The sequence below is a fragment of the Didymosphaeria variabile genome, assembly GCF_027946475.1.
Source record: "Didymosphaeria variabile strain IMI 356815 chromosome Unknown scaffold_5, whole genome shotgun sequence".
Lineage (NCBI taxonomy): Eukaryota > Fungi > Ascomycota > Dothideomycetes > Pleosporales > Didymosphaeriaceae > Didymosphaeria > Didymosphaeria variabile.
The window spans coordinates 4015904-4031017 of record NW_026611624.1 but is presented as its reverse complement, the minus strand read 5'-3'; the positions used below and the strand labels follow the sequence as shown (position 1 = coordinate 4031017).

Sequence of the window (15114 nt, the reverse complement as noted above, 5' to 3'; positions counted from 1 at the left end):
GTTCTAGAGAGGGCTGGGAGTCGCTTTGCAGGATTCGGGGGAAACGGTTCTGGAGAGGGCGTTTCCGAAGAATAATCAGAGAGATGCGGCATGGTAGTTGCATGATGGGTTGGCGGTCATGCGGTGTTTTACTGTTGCGAAGAAAGCGGTAGTAGGCTGGTGCTGGGGGTGGCGGTTTGGGTGGTGAGGTGGTGGGTGTAGGCAGATAGCCTCTTTGTGAGAGAATGTATGAATAGCATGCCGTATCGCCTGCAGGTGGGATAGAAGGCTGATAATTAGCTAGATGCTACCAAATCTACACTCCTAGGCCTATTAGACGTTAAATTAGTGCATCGAGCTGTCAGACACTTAAGCAGGCTAATACTTACCCTTCTATATATGTGGAGTAGCTAAGATGTTGCAAAAAGGGTCCCTAGAGCCATAGGAGGGGGCAGAGGAACCTGTGCAATCGGATATATTGCAAGGATGTATGGTTGGCATGCGTCATTATCGATACAATGTTCTGAAACTTAATTATAGGGCACACTATCAATGCTCAAGATACCCATCTCGAAGCATTCGAAAAGCTATCATCTGTGCGATCCCTCTTTCTTTTTCGTCTCTTCCCGCGATGAGATTGAGTAGCCCTCATCTTTTCCTCTAAGATCTCAACAAGCCTATTCGCTTCAAGCTTTGACGTTGTCCTGAAGACATCATAGACAACGGCTGCCACGGAGTGATGTTGGTGATGGTTAGAGATCTCAGGTGGCTTTCCTGAACTGAGCGGATGACGAGCGGCATTACATAGAACATGATTGGCTACCACCGGATCACTGTATCCAATGTCGCCTGTTTTGAATAGCGCAGTTGATTCCGCGAACACAGATACGTCTTCAAGGCAACACGCATATGGGTCCGCGTCGTGATTTAGCATGAGCTCAAATACGTTCCGCCATGCGAGCAGATCGGGTTGTTTGCTTTCCAGAAGATTGATTATGTGAACATAGTGTAACGTGTATTGCCACAGGGTGAATCCACTGTAAATCGCGTTCGGATTCTGGCCTGCGGTGAGCAGCATATCAACCATGCCCACATCAGGCTTGATCGCGGTTCCCTGTCCCGCCCATTCATGGAAGCCAAGGGCATACGCCAATAATGGCAAGCCATGTCTGTTCCCGCTTCGTCCGACCGGTAGTGGTAGATTTCGTTGTCTCGCGACAAAAACAGGGCAAGCAACACTGTGAAGCTTCGGCCGAAGGTACCAGTTCAATCTATATATAACGGCGAAAGAAAGAACGTCGCTTCCCCACTGTTGACGTGCATTCTCGGTCTCGATACGGCGGCCGTCGTGCACTGACCAGTGTCCGGGTTGCGACTGCAGGTGGCCTTCATGGCTAATGACTCTGTCAAGTTCTTCGAGAAGCGCGTCGACACCGGGTGACTTTTCGGGTATACGAAGCTTTGATACATACTTGAACGCCATCGAGCCTACATGATATCTATCGGGATGTATGTAATCCCAGGATGTGGGTGTTTTGGCTTCGATGACGTATGCCATGAGTAACGCTACCCATGGATTGAAGCTGGTTTGTCGAGTTTCATCAACAAAACGCTGCCAGACGCTCTGTTGCTCAATAAATTCTCTAGCCGTGCTATGCAGGTAGTTAACACAAGGAAAAGCTTGCGGCCATATCCCTTCCGGATTAATGGCCGGAGGTCTACCTTTCATTTCGGCTTCAAAATGAAGTGTTGGGGGGCCGAATGGGCCATTGTAAGACACCGTATCCTTCCTCTTGTGCCTGGCAGTAGACATACACGGTACGTTATTAGAAGGAGATTCGAATACCGGTGAGAGAAGATGTTGAGATGTCCACATATCCCGGTGCTTTTCGACTTGGGGTGAACTGGAATTTTGAGGATCTTCTTGGCGGTTTGTGTGAACTACGCAAGTGGCCAGAGGCTGAGAACGCTGCATAGGAACTTCTTGGTCTTCTGCTTCGTGTGTCGCTTGTGTTTCAAGGAGGCCTTTAGTCCGACTGTTGAGTCTGGTCATCATCCTTGTCCTTTGTACATCCAGATAGGCTTGCTCTTTTTCGGGCGAAACAATGTCCTGTGTGACGGCAGTATACGCCATATTCACAACTTTCTGAGGATCGGAATACATTAGCGCCCTACACAGAGTATTGACACTGAGGCTATAGTCGTTTGCACGGAAAATCTGGAACATCTTTGATGTCTCTTGCCTGTACCCTGGTTCGATGCGGCTCAACATGTGCTCGTACAGGTTCTCAAGGTCAGGAGGTAAATCGGCAAGCCGCAAGCGCAGATGCGTAATTTCGTCCCCGTCATGCAACCCCGCAATCAAAGACTTGACAACGAGTGCGATCCATAGAAAAACGCCGGCCGCTTTCACCACCACTTCATCGACAAGTGCGGTTGCTTCTTCTGGATTCCATGTTCGAAGCTTTTGGAGCTGCGGATGCTGGCCGAGCTTATCATTCACGTAAGCGCGAATATCTTCTTTTGTCAGATCTTGCAGTCGTAGGCCTGGTGCGTTTTCGAACACAGCCTCAAAGATTGGCCATGGTCTGCTCGACACACAAAACTTCACATTAGTATTTTCCTTCGACAACGCATACATAAGTTCTGCGATATCGCCTGCATGTCCATCATATTCGTCCAGTCCATCGATGAAAAAGCAAAAACGCATATGCTCTGTTGCCAGTCCCACCAGTCTCCGGAAAGCATCCTGTAGTCGTCCTTGAGACCAAGTTACAGGTGCAAGTTGCATGTCGTGTGATACTAGTTCACAATTCTGGTTCCAATCTTGGGGGAATACCGTCGCAATAAGGTCGCGTTTCTTTTCGAGTACCCCATACAGCAGTGATCTCAGAAGGCCGGAGTGGGAGCGTTGCTCTGCTGCGCCACTGTTCCAGAAGTAAAAGGCGCCAGCAACAAGTTGGCCGCTACTAGCCCAGTCCTTTAAGCAAGTCCAGGTAGAGGGATGATCCCAGATGAATCGCAACAATGTTGATTTTCCAGATGCGGCCTTCCCGCTCACCCAATAAACCCTAGCTTTGTAAGTAAGCCAATCTCGGAAGCTGTCCCAGTTACCACCAGACACTTTTGGATCCTGAAAAAGCCATCGAAAGGTTTGGGAGTGCGCTAGGGTGATCGTCTCCGCCCGGTGGGTCATCTCCGCGAAACGCAGGCTCTCCAACAGATGTAGTTGAACGCGATTTTTGCATATGTCGGTATGTTTCTGTACAAATACCGATCGCGTTTCCTCGAACTGTTGTCTTTGGTAATCTGTAAGCTGGTCGAATTGTTTTTGTATTTCCGACTTCTGAGTCGCTTGAGCTTTGCTCAGGTCTGAGATGATGCGTTTCGTGTCCTTGCTGAGCGAACCCAGGACTCCATCCACGTTGATGGCCATATCGCCCATAGTTTTCCTAACGTGATAGATCAGCACACGTACTACCAGCGGACGAAATCCTTACCTCAGAATTAACATCATATGAGAATCTAGCTCCTCTCTTAAACATCTCAATCTCTCAGCGAGTGTGTTCAGATCTTGCTTCGACCAAACACTTTTCAATGCATGGCGAAAACTTTTCCATCTCCGATGCTCTACCCCAGTCGGTACCTTGAGGGCGTATAGACGATCTAAGAGAGTTCCAGAGAGGCTGGTGCATTCGGCACATATCTTCTCAACCTGTTTCTGGGCCTCTCTCAACTCGTCGGGTTTAGGTTCATTTGTAACGATCGGATTAGTGGAAGGCACAACAAGTTGCGACGTTAGTTGCTTGAGGCGGAGAGTGGCCGTCTCGGTAAATTCATTCTCTTCAGTGGTACCGTTACTTGAGTTGTAGATGTGTCGACCTTTGCTGACGATATGGGACGAGAATTGAATGAATTGAACCGCAGCTGCAGCGACTGACAAGGCTGAGATCGGATCTAGCGCCATATTGCAGCCGAATGTCCTCTTGCGGTATGCAAGAGTTCTGGAGAGTTTTTTTCAGGGTGCATTGATAATTTGAGGAGCCAGCACGAGTTGAGATGTGCGTCGAAGGCCTTCCAGCGCAGAGGTGAGGCTTAGCTGTGATACGACCTTCAGCACTGCCCCACCTCTGCAGGACATAAACCGGTCAGCCAATGTGGCTTTAAAGCTCTCCAAGGCTGCAGCATGGTGCCCTTCGGCGTGACATTGGCTGCTTGTCCTTATGTTTCGTCACATCTTCCTCATGCTGTTAGGCAACTGGCCGGAGTCTAGGAATCAGGTGGCATCGCTCGTCGTATACCGTGACGATAGAGAATGTAGCATACAGGTTTCAATGCTCATGTTTGATGACTGAGCGACAGAGTAGTGCTAGCTTTACGGATGCTTACACTGTAATACGTGTTACTGAAATGGAACGAATGCACTGCAAACAGATAGAATTGAGCTTCCTATGACACAATATACATCTACTTTTCCGTACCTTTTCCGGACCTTATTCCTATCGAGCGAAGCAACTTTTCATAGCGCGCTTCGTATCTGTTAGATGCAGAATTCGGAGAAAGCTTGGCACGCCCTCTCAAAATTTCCCCCGACACACTCCAACTTTGACCAGCTACATCTCAGCAACACTACGTGATAGCGCAAAAATTCAAAAAGATCTTAAATCTACATAGTAAAAAGAGCCTTTTTAGGAATTTTTATGCTCTTTACTTATGTAACTATAGTGTTGGAAATTTGAACTTTTCTAAATAATGTAAGGATAACATTCTGAATTTACCTCTATATAACCTAGAAATTCTAAGAAAGGTACTTTTTACTATACAGATTCTAGATCTTTTTGAATTTTTGCGCTATCACGTAGTGTTGCTGAGATGTAGCTGGTCAAAGTTGGGATGAAAGCTGAAGTGTGTGCGTAAATTTTGAGAGGGTGTGCCAAGCTTTCTCCGAATTCTGCATCTAACAGATGGGAACATAAACGCGCCCTACGATGACGTGTGTGGGGAAAGCGGGGCAGACTCGGAGATATGCCGCGTTGCATTTATCATCAACATTTCCCTCCCATGTCCAATTGCACTATACCCGCTCATTCTCGAGGATAAATCACTTGCAAATCCTTCGATTGAATGTCATTATTTGCAAGACCAGCTTTACGCGCTTCACGATCAATTGCTTCTACTCCAATCGCAAGCACGCGACTCTCCGCTCTAAGCTCGCACCTCTTCGGACTTCTGCGTATCGGAATAATCAGAACAATGGCGTCGAGCCTCCCCAAAACGATGAAGGGCGTCTGGATTGAAAAGACTGGCGGCACGGAGGTGTTGCAATATAAGGAGGATATACCCGTGCCAGAGGTGAAAGAGGGTGAAGTGCTAGTCAAGAACGAGTTCATTGGGATCAACTACATCGACACGTAAGTTCCCCCTTCCTTGGCCCTTAGCTATGGCCTCAAGAACTTTGAAGGTGACATTTGAAGATATTTCCGCGCTGGCGTCTACCCCCTCCCGCACACGCCCTACATCCTCGGCCGCGAAGGCAGCGGCACCATCGCAGCGCTCGGCTCTAACATCCCCGATGATCTCCAGCTCGGAACAAGAGTAACATACATGGGACAGTACGCGTACGCGGAATATACATCTGTGCCTGCCAAGACGACCGTCGCCATTCCGGATTCCATAGACACGAAGATCGCGGCTGCGGCGCTGCTACAGGCGCTCACGGCTGTGACGTTGATCAGGGAAGCGCATCCCGTGCAAAAGGGCGATTGGGTGCTTGTGACGGCGGCAGCTGGAGGAGTAGGACTCTGGTTATGCCAACTCCTGAAGGCCGTTGGCGCACGAACTATTGCTGCTGCTTCTTCACCAGAGAAGCGGGAGTTGGCGAAGAAGAACGGGGCGGAGGTCTTAGTGGAATATCATGAGGAGGATAGGGAGAAGTTCACGAAAGAGGTTTTGGACATCACTGGCGGCGAGGGCGTGGCGGCGGTGTTCGACAGCGTCGGCAAAGCTACCTTCGATAGCAGCTTAGCGACCGTCAAGAGGAAGGGCAGTATGGTCAGTTTTGGAAACGCGAGTGGCCCGGTGACTGGGTTTGCCCTGGGGTGAGTATTCCCTTCTCTTCTCTATACTCTCCTACAGAAGAAATGCTAATAAGTCATAGACGCCTTGGTGCCAAGAACGTCAAGCTTCTGCGCCCCACGCTGTTCAACTACGTATATACGCGCGACGAGCTAAAGCAGTACTCGACTGAGGTGTGGAAATTTATCGAGAAAGATGGACTGAATGTTGCGATTCACGATGTGTATCCGCTCAAGGATGTGGTGAGGGCGACAGAAGATATTCAAAGCCGGAAGACGACGGGCAAATTGCTGCTAACACCATAGATGTCATGTTCCGTGTGTGTACGTACTATGCCTAGTAGCAACTGAACGCAATAATCAGAACAAAGTATCGAACCCTGAACTTTTCCCCTGGCTCGAACCCAGCAGAGTCCTATGAACGCCGAACACATGTCTTGAGCCCACTTTTTGGCACTTCCAGTTCGTAAGCCACACCCAGCTACACCTCGGCACCTTCACATCTCCTCCCTTCCCTCGTGTAAATTCCCCTCGCGCCCCGCCCCTAGATCTCCTCCAACCACCCACTCACCCCTGTACCCGTTAGTTGCTTTCCAACCTCCCTACCACTCTCAAAAGTACTCACTCTCATTCACCCCAGCCTCCGCATACTCGTTGCTCTCGTAGAACGTCTCATCCTCCTTCTCATCTTCTCCACCCTCATCTCCAAAACCCTGGAATGCGTAGTCGTTACCCTGAGAGGTGAAACCTTGAAACGCAGTGTACTCCGAGGAGTCTTCAGGCGTTGGAAGGCCCTCAGGCTCAGATTTGATCTTGATGTTGGAGTTCTTGGGCTTGCGGGCGCGCTTCTTCGGACTCTCGATCTCGTCCTCTGCATCAGATGCTGGCTCGAACTGGAACTTGTCACCTCCATTCATCTTCGGTTTAGTGGCGGAGGCACGCTTGCGCTTCGGTGTGGCAGCCTTGTCCGTCTTCGTAGCGGCTTTCTTGGGCGTAGCAGGAGGCGAGTCGGAGGAACCCTCTTTCTCCCAAGCTTGCTTCATACGGCTGTACCGCTTGCTTGCCGCACCACTCGTGGTACCGCATTGAGCAGCAATGGTCTTCCAATCGAGCGCCTGGTCGATTGCGTTAGCAGGAATCATGCCCATTCATACTCCTCCTTCATTCATCAATTCCTCCCTCACCAAGCTCCCTTCCCTACTCAAACCAGATATGGAAATAAGAACCCACCTTGTCGCGCGACGAATGCTTCACACACAACCACAGCAACTCATAGCTACCCTTGCCTGCTGGCTTTCCCTCCTCCACTGCCTTCTTGAGTCGAGACCAGCGCTTTGAAGTCGCACCGGGGGAGAGGGAGAGCGCGGTGGATATGGGAGGCCAATTGATCTGTATCACGCATCAGTCGTACGTGACATGAAGGTCAGCGGAAGGGATGAGAGACTTACGGTAGGCGTACCGTTGTGAGTGAGCACGAGGTAAAGGTACTGAATGTTTTCTTCTTCGGTGGGCATCTTGGATAGTAGTCGAGTCTCGATGGGGTTTGAGGAAGGATTGTCAAAGGCTGGTATAGAGAGGACGAAGTGTGAGGATGCGGTGTCCAGAGGTTAGTGTCGAGAGGACAGAAGCTGGACATGGAAAGACGGGACTATATTAAGTTGTGGAACTCGAGGTGAAGGTGAGAGACTGTTGCTATCTTGCGACGACAGGTCGCTTCTTGGCACTGAGCTTCACCTTGACAAGGAAGGTAAGAGAAGGGGAGAAAAGTACGACATCTGGGAAAGCAGGTTAGCTGCCAGCGGACTATGGTGGCAGGATGCGGACAGGTGGAGGTTTGTCCAGATCTAATCATCGACATATACAGCTTGCTTAGATGTGTAAAAGTCGCGAAGACACAAAACGCTACAATTCGCTAAGCATCGCACCACGCGCAAGCCACCGTTACACACCTCATATTCCCCAGATCCTGTCTATGACTCACTTAAGCGCTGACACCTAGTCCTACGGGCCTGTTCTCTGCTTCTCCTGCCCCCTTCCCAACCAGTTCTGTGAAGTCTAGCCCAACCCCCGTCAACATGCCCGCATGAGCCAATGCTTGGTCCATACACTGCTGCCAGACCGGCGAGCTCCGGTCTACGCTGCTCATCTGCCGGTCGAACAAGACGTTGAATCCATCAACGTGCTCCTTCGCCCACTTGACACAGGCGGACATGAGCACCTGCGGGAAGCACTTTTGGTAAATGTCGACGGTGTTCTTAATAATGGTAAAGTAGATGTAGGATATCTGGAAAATGTACTCAGGGAGATTGCCTTCGAAGTTGCATTGTCTGTTGACGTTAGCATACGCATTGTAGAATGTGAAGGAAACCTACCGAGTTCGCTTCTTGATCAAGTCGCCGCGCGCTTCAAGATACGCCTCCCGCGCTCGATCTTCGAATCCGAGCCGAACGATCCAAGTGACGTGGCGCTTGACCGATGATATCCAGTTGTTGTTTTCCACAAGTTGTTTGATCAGGACATTGGCTAATTTGGTAGCCCGCTCGTTGACCTTGAAAGTGACGATGCTCTGCGCCATGGTGTTGCCTCTGATGTTCTTCGCTAAAGCTTTCAGCTTCTCGACCTTCATGACAGCGTTTTCGAAGCGCTGCAATGCAATGTCCATATCCAGCTGGTCCAACTCGGTCTCGACCAACCGAATGTTATGCTGCTTGCCGTCGATATCGACGAGCATGCTGGCGCGGTTGTTAACCACATTGTCAGTCAGTGTTTCCATTAAGTCAGCCTTCTTGAGGATATTTGCGTCACGAGTAGCGAAGTAGTTGTACGAATCCTGTGCTCTGCCTCGTTGTTGTGTCTCGACTTCCTGACTCTTCCTCAAGTCATCCACAGCCTTGCGGTACGTGGAAAGCAATTGCACCTTGTCGGCATCCTCACCCGGGTAGACGGCATACGTGAAAGAATCATTGCCAACACGAATGTTAATCGCATTGGCACCGCCTGATTTGCCGCCAGCCCTGGACTTGGATGCGAGATCCGCCATCTGTACTTCTTGCAGAGGCCAACATCTTTGCGCAACCCATTCTTGAGCCGGCTTCTTATCTCGACTGCTTTGTGGGACTTCGCTCCTCTGCTTCTTCTCCGCCGCGACCAACAGGTGGTCGTTCAGGAGAATCAGATGTACCCTCCTGCGCGCTTTCCATGTTGCGGAATTCAATTCAACCCATTTTCCAGACTGCCAGATGACGTGTCTCCCCGGAATAGCAGGCAGATACTTTTGCGAACCTTCTATCCTCTTCCATAGCTGATGCAGCTGCGTATTCCAAAGGGCCTCGAGATTCGCCACTGAACTCCTGTTCGCGGCCTTACGTGCGCTGAGCGAGTCACCGTCGGCATTCATATTTGGTGTCGTCTGCGCGAGTGTTGCCGTGAGCTCAGACATAAGCTGTTTGAGCGTACGCATCTCACTCTTGAGTTTCTCTGCCTCTTTACTGATTTTCATGAACTGAGTGCGGTTCTGGTAAACGCTATGCTGGAGATCGGTCGAGTTGCGGTTCTTGAGCTTGCGAAGCTCATCTTGAAAGCGGCGGATGTCGTCTTCGGAGGCATCGGCGAGTTGCTGGCTGACAACTCGGGGCTTGTAAGCCTTGAGTCACATTCTGATTAGGGAAATGCTTACACTGATCTGGCTTCAGATTGTCGTCGGCCAACTGACGTCTGTCTGGCTTGAAGCTCCGTCCATCTGAGCTTCCAGGTGGCCTTCCATCCCTACTCGGTGGTGCTTCTCGATATTGTGCCGGTATTTGGGGCAGGTCCGGCATAGGCATGCCATTGCCAAAGTCGCTCGGTAGCTGGGTGATCTTCTGCGAGTATCTCCTCTTGACCAGGTCCGCCGTCTTGTCTTGCCCCGGCCGCTGCGGCCTTTCTCTAGGCCTCGGCGCATCTAAAGGTCGTTGTCCTGACCGGCTCGACTCGTTGGAAGGACGTCCGCTATTCTGGCCGCTCGAGAGTGTAGTCGCTCCTAGGCCAGCGGGCATAGGCGCACTGATCTGGCGCGGAGCACTGATGACGGGCGGCCCTCCCTTCTTGCTCTTGTCGCTGCGCTTTTTGTTCTTGCGCAGCGAGATTCCTTTTCCCTTCTCTTCCGACATCTTGCCTGCAAGACGAACGAGTTCGGCGTGTTTGTAGCGATCGTGTGGTTGTTTGGGTGCGTTACATGTGTCCGGTCGTCCAGCCGCGTGGAGGTGCTGTTGATCGGATGGGGGCCCGAGCTCCCCTGGTGCCGTTCCTTCCCTGCTACCAAAAAAAGTCCAACCCCATTCATCGACGCCATCACTCCTTCACACCGTGCTCCTCCACTTGTTACAGCTCGACGTCTCCCCATCTCTCCTTCTAATATCCGGATCGCTTCCATTGGAGCAACATCACACCGAAGCCAGCATGTCGTCATCATCGCTAAAGCCCTCGACCATCGCCGCCATCAGCGTGGGCACCATCGTGGCTGGCATCGCCGCATATGCTGTATACTTCGATCACAAGCGACGGACAGACCCGGAATTCCGCAAGCAGCTGAAGAAGGAGTCGAAGCGCCAGGCAAAGGCCGCAAAGGAGGAGGCTGAGGCGCACGGAAAGGAGCAGAAGAAGGCCATCCGGGAAGCTGTCGATCGCGCGAACGAGGAGGGCTTCCCCAAGGACCCCGAAGAGGTCGAGGCATACTTCATGCAGGAAGTCGCCCAGGGTGAGGGCATGGTACAGTCGGGTATGTATATTTGAGTATAGAAGCGCTGTTTGCAAGGATGCTAACAGTGGTGTAGGCGCAGACTCAGTCGAGGCAGCACTGTGCTTCTACCGCGCGCTGAAGGTCTACCCCAACCCCAGAGAGCTCATCAACATCTACGACAAGACAGTGCCTAAGGTAAGCACCCCGTCTCTAACAGACATGATTATATCGCTAATTATCCCAGCCTGTGCTCGACATCCTCGCTGAGATGATCGCCGCCGACACTAGCATTCCCGTGGGCTTGGGCAGCAGCAAAGCGCCGTCCGAGGCCGGTTCAGCTGGCGGCATCGAATAAACGCGGTCATATCCTCTTATTTCCGCGATCTCATCACCTCTCTACGCGCAAATACAGCCCATTGTATTATTCTTGTATATGTAAAAGTACCACTTGAACTTGGTCAGGACCTTCAGCAGGCCGGCGTTCTTTCTGGGCTGGGTTGGCATGGATGCGCGGTTCGAAGGGCGGCATAGATCAGGATTCCCAATGAACTTCTCACTCAGATCCGAGGCAATGTCTAATATGTATCATCTTCGCATTTCCTCGTCTGTCTTGATACCTTTCCCGCACACTGAGAGAGAGCTAAAGAATAGACCTCATACCAATTGACAAAGACAAGGGTCCGGGTTTACGACGCGTTCGTTGTGGAATATGGGATGACATGGCCTCCAAGATATTCCTATTCGTCTCGACAACATCGCAGTACGAACCTTGGCTTTTCGTCGAGGTGTTCACGCATTCACGGACTGCAAGGGCAATACCAAACGAGAAGCATCGGCAAACGGGAACAAAAGGTTGAGTAGTCCGCACCGCTGACGTGGATCACAACGCCCGACCTCAACACGCAAGGACTCCAAGTCGGCTATTTAGTATATTTGAAATCGTTCATACACACATGTGCCTTCTCTCGGAGACTGCTAAGATGCAACATGGGCGAAGCAGGGAAGAGGGAATGATACCCACAGGGACATTTTAAGGCTGTATATCTTCGGCCAATTCATTGACGATCCTTGGGTTTGGGCAGGAAATTCGAGTGGGTATTGCTATAACCCCAACATCTGGATGTGTCGGAAGGTATGTGGCATTGCAATTGGTCCTAAGTGAAAGCCGCGGCGGAGAGTAGTAGGACAACGTGCATGGTGTGATGTGCGAGCGTTGGTCTGTATTGTCTTGTGATTTCGGTAGCATGTGCTGGAAGTCGGCCCTTTTCTTGATTCCGCACAAGCGGTGGTATACGGTCGCTTCTCAGTCATCGTGAAGTGTTTCTTCTCTTCATTGTCGCAGCTTCCGGACCACGACGATGTGCATGTCTTACCACCTGAGTCAGATCAGGCCAAGCGCTGAAATGTCCAAGCACATGGCGAGAATCATAGTGGCAAGTAAATAGCCTAGACGTTGTAATGTAGTTTTTCTATTACGCTTCGAAAGATGCTCTGGTATACTACTAATTATACGGACCTGGGACTTGAGTCGTTCACTGCATGCTTCCTGACCAAACGCCTTGCTCAATGTTCTTCTCCGCGAAGAAGAGTGACCCAAATAATTACAAACAAAGTCTAGGCAAAAGCGAAGAAGTATGGATACTGCATGGCTGAACGTGAATTAACATGCGCAGTTGCCCTGGTCTTGTGATGGCTGCGGGTTGATGTTGACGTCGATCACTGCGTATTGTCAGTTGAGGTCCCACGCGCCTGTGTAAATCCAACGTACTCTGACTCTGTCCCTGCTGGCCTTCGCCCTCCATGCCCGGTAGCGCCTGCGCGATCCGCTTGAACAGCGTTTTGACGTTGTGCCCGACCTTTGCGCTCGTTTCGATGAACATGAGGTTGTTCTTCTTCGCCTCCTCTTCGCCTTGCTGCGTAGTGACCTCCCGCTTGTCGTTCAGATCCGTCTTGTTTCCGACAAGCACAATGATGACATCGTTGCCGCGCTCTCCCCTTACATCATCGACCCACTTCCGCGTATTCTCAAATGTCTTCTTATTTGTGATATCGTATACGACGACAGCGACGCTGGAGTCGCGGATGTACGAGGGAATCAGCGAGCGGAAACGTTCCTGGCCGGCGGTGTCCCAGAGCTGCAGGCGCACGGTGCGGTCTTCGAGGTACATGGTCTGGACGGTCGTTTAAGCTTGCAATTCTACACAGGAAGAAACAGCGGGGCGCACCTTGGACAGGAAGTCTATCCCGATGGTGGCTTGGTATGTATTGTCGAATGAGTCGTACATGAACCGTGTGATTAAAGATGTTTTGCCCACTGTCTCGCTATCAGTATTGCATGACTTCTACACCGGACTCTCAGACCCTTAGGTAGACATACCACTTTGCTCTCCTAAGAAGACCAGCCTGCACTGCTTTAGCAACTACGCCCCATGCCGTCCCCGCCCCAGCAAACTCACTTGAACTTCTTCAGCGGATTCGAGTACCCTGATTGCGCCATTGTGATTGGAAAGAAGTGAAACCCCCTATGTGGACGTAAGAAGAAGATTTAGCAGTTTTCGAGCGCACACAGTAGGAGTCGGGAGTGGTGTTGACGTGGTGGTCGCGTGAATAGGAGAGTTCTTGGAGCCTTGCTCTTCCAGAACCTCCAATAAGCCCGACCGCCCGCTAACGGCAGGCGCATCCCAGTTGGCCCACATTACGTAAGGCGCTCGGGCCAGCTGTACCGCGGAATTTTGGCAGGGTCCGAACTTTTCTTGATCTGAATCGCGAATTCGAATTTCTCGATACTACAACCTTCAAACAGAAATTATGACAGACGTGGAGTCGAAAGCAGCACCGGCGCAGTACAAGCAGCCTAGTCGTAAAGGAAAGAAGGCCTGGCGCAAGAATGTGGATGTTACGCAAATATCTTCAGGCCTCGACGAAGTGCGGGACCAGATAATTCAAGGGTAAATTACACCGAAATGTGAGGCCATGCAGTCAATCTCTAACCTTCCGTAGTGGTATTATCGCGGAAAAGCCCTCGGATGAGCTCTTCGCTATCGACACTACCGGCGACGCCGCAGTCCAAAAAGCGTACAACAAACGCCACAAGCCCCTCAAAGCCGACGAAATTCTCAACAAGCGCTCCGCTATCCCTTCCGTATCCTCCAAAAAGCGATTTTCAGACTTCACGGAAGAGAAGCGGCGGAAGAAGAGCAAGGTATCACAGAAGGACTATGATAGGCTGAGGTCGATTGCATATGGTGGTGACCAGGTGAAGAAGGATATCGTGGAGACAGGCGATGCGCCGAATTATGACCCATGGGCGGTACAAGAAGTCAAGAAGGACCCCAAATTTTCATTCTTGGACGAGAAGAAGCCGAAGGTTGAGCCGGCTACGCTGAAGCAGGCACCGGTGTCACTAGCGAAGTCCGGCAAGGCCATACCAGCGGTTCGGAAACCAGAAGGCGGAAAGAGTTACAACCCGAACTTCAACGACTGGCAGGCGCTCGTTACAAGAGAAGGTGATAAGGCCGTAGAAGCCGAGAAGCAACGTCTGCAGGAAGCGCAGGAGGAAGCTGAGCGCATGGAGCGTGCAATGGTGGAGTCAGACTCGGAGTCGGACGGGAATGAGAGCGCCTGGGAGAGCGAGTGGGAAGGTTTCAGCGACGAGGAGAACACGAAACAAAAGCGACCAGAGCGGAAGACGCCCGCACAGCGTAACAAGTTCAAGAGGAAGAAGGCAGCAGAAGGCCAGGTAAAACACGAAGCGCGCATGAAGGCGAAGGAACAGCAATTGCGACGCATCAAGGAGCTTCAGAAGTCTGTTGAAGAGAAAGAGAAAGCGCGAGAAGCGCTCCGCAACATGACCCTAGTCGAGACTAAGGAGGAGTCTGATGATGAAGGCGAGGAAGTGCTCCGCAAGAAGCGCTTTGGAAAGCACTAGTATGTCGCTCACACCCTTAGACCAGTCTCTTACTGACATCCACAGTGTACCGGAAGCCCCTCTTGAAGTTGTTCTCCCAGACGAGCTAAAGGACTCTCTTCGCCTTCTCAAGCCGGAAGGTAACTTGCTCAAGGACCGCTTCCGCAGCATGATGGTCCGTGGTAGAATTGAGGCGCGCAAGCAAATTCCTTATGCGAAGAAAAAGAAGGTCACTGTTACGGAGAAATGGTCGTACAAGGATTGGAAGTTGTAGATGCATTTTCTTCTCACGCAATGATACCACAACCACGAACACTGAACCATCATCACCGACATGCTTCTCGCCCCTCACATATGTCTGGAGAGTGGTACCTCTGAAATGTCAACCTACACTACTATGCTGACATAGTATTAGTTGAGTGCGGTATTAGCAGAGT

The 15114-nt window shown here is 51.1% G+C and overlaps 7 protein-coding genes across 7 annotated transcripts; 3 read left to right on the top strand and 4 right to left on the bottom strand.

The window, feature by feature from the left end:
• Positions 1-2031: 2031 nt before the first annotated feature.
• Positions 2032-3496, bottom strand: N0V89_007791 (uncharacterized protein; the record flags this gene model as incomplete). Its single annotated transcript, XM_056216552.1, has 3 exons — positions 2032-2089; positions 2142-3431; positions 3480-3496. The coding sequence occupies 3 exons, from the start codon at positions 3494-3496 to the stop codon at positions 2032-2034; spliced, it is 1365 nt and encodes a 454-aa protein (XP_056070799.1).
• Positions 3497-5256: 1760 nt separating this feature from the next.
• On the top strand, positions 5257-6359 carry ZTA1 (NADPH:quinone reductase; the record flags this gene model as incomplete). The annotated part of the gene is made up of 3 exons (XM_056216551.1): positions 5257-5390; positions 5454-6077; positions 6137-6359. 3 exons carry the CDS (start codon positions 5257-5259, stop codon positions 6357-6359), a joined length of 981 nt encoding a protein of 326 aa, XP_056070798.1.
• Positions 6360-6664: 305 nt separating this feature from the next.
• Positions 6665-7567, bottom strand: N0V89_007789 (uncharacterized protein; the record flags this gene model as incomplete). The annotated part of the gene is made up of 3 exons (XM_056216550.1): positions 6665-7168; positions 7284-7442; positions 7502-7567. 3 exons carry the CDS (start codon positions 7565-7567, stop codon positions 6665-6667), a joined length of 729 nt encoding a protein of 242 aa, XP_056070797.1.
• A 467-nt stretch (positions 7568-8034) lies between these two features.
• EXO84 (exocyst complex component exo84) lies at positions 8035-10201 on the bottom strand (the record flags this gene model as incomplete). Its single annotated transcript, XM_056216549.1, has 3 exons — positions 8035-8380; positions 8426-9680; positions 9730-10201. The coding sequence occupies 3 exons, from the start codon at positions 10199-10201 to the stop codon at positions 8035-8037; spliced, it is 2073 nt and encodes a 690-aa protein (XP_056070796.1).
• Positions 10202-10490: 289 nt separating this feature from the next.
• On the top strand, positions 10491-11125 carry TOM20 (mitochondrial import receptor subunit tom20; the record flags this gene model as incomplete). The annotated part of the gene is made up of 3 exons (XM_056216548.1): positions 10491-10809; positions 10865-10965; positions 11015-11125. 3 exons carry the CDS (start codon positions 10491-10493, stop codon positions 11123-11125), a joined length of 531 nt encoding a protein of 176 aa, XP_056070795.1.
• Positions 11126-12430: 1305 nt separating this feature from the next.
• ryh1 (GTPase Ryh1) lies at positions 12431-13267 on the bottom strand (the record flags this gene model as incomplete). The annotated part of the gene is made up of 5 exons (XM_056216547.1): positions 12431-12489; positions 12539-12941; positions 12996-13084; positions 13148-13173; positions 13227-13267. 5 exons carry the CDS (start codon positions 13265-13267, stop codon positions 12431-12433), a joined length of 618 nt encoding a protein of 205 aa, XP_056070794.1.
• Positions 13268-13578: 311 nt separating this feature from the next.
• On the top strand, positions 13579-14951 carry N0V89_007785 (uncharacterized protein; the record flags this gene model as incomplete). The annotated part of the gene is made up of 3 exons (XM_056216546.1): positions 13579-13718; positions 13771-14697; positions 14744-14951. 3 exons carry the CDS (start codon positions 13579-13581, stop codon positions 14949-14951), a joined length of 1275 nt encoding a protein of 424 aa, XP_056070793.1.
• Between the last annotated feature and the right edge of the window lie 163 nt (positions 14952-15114).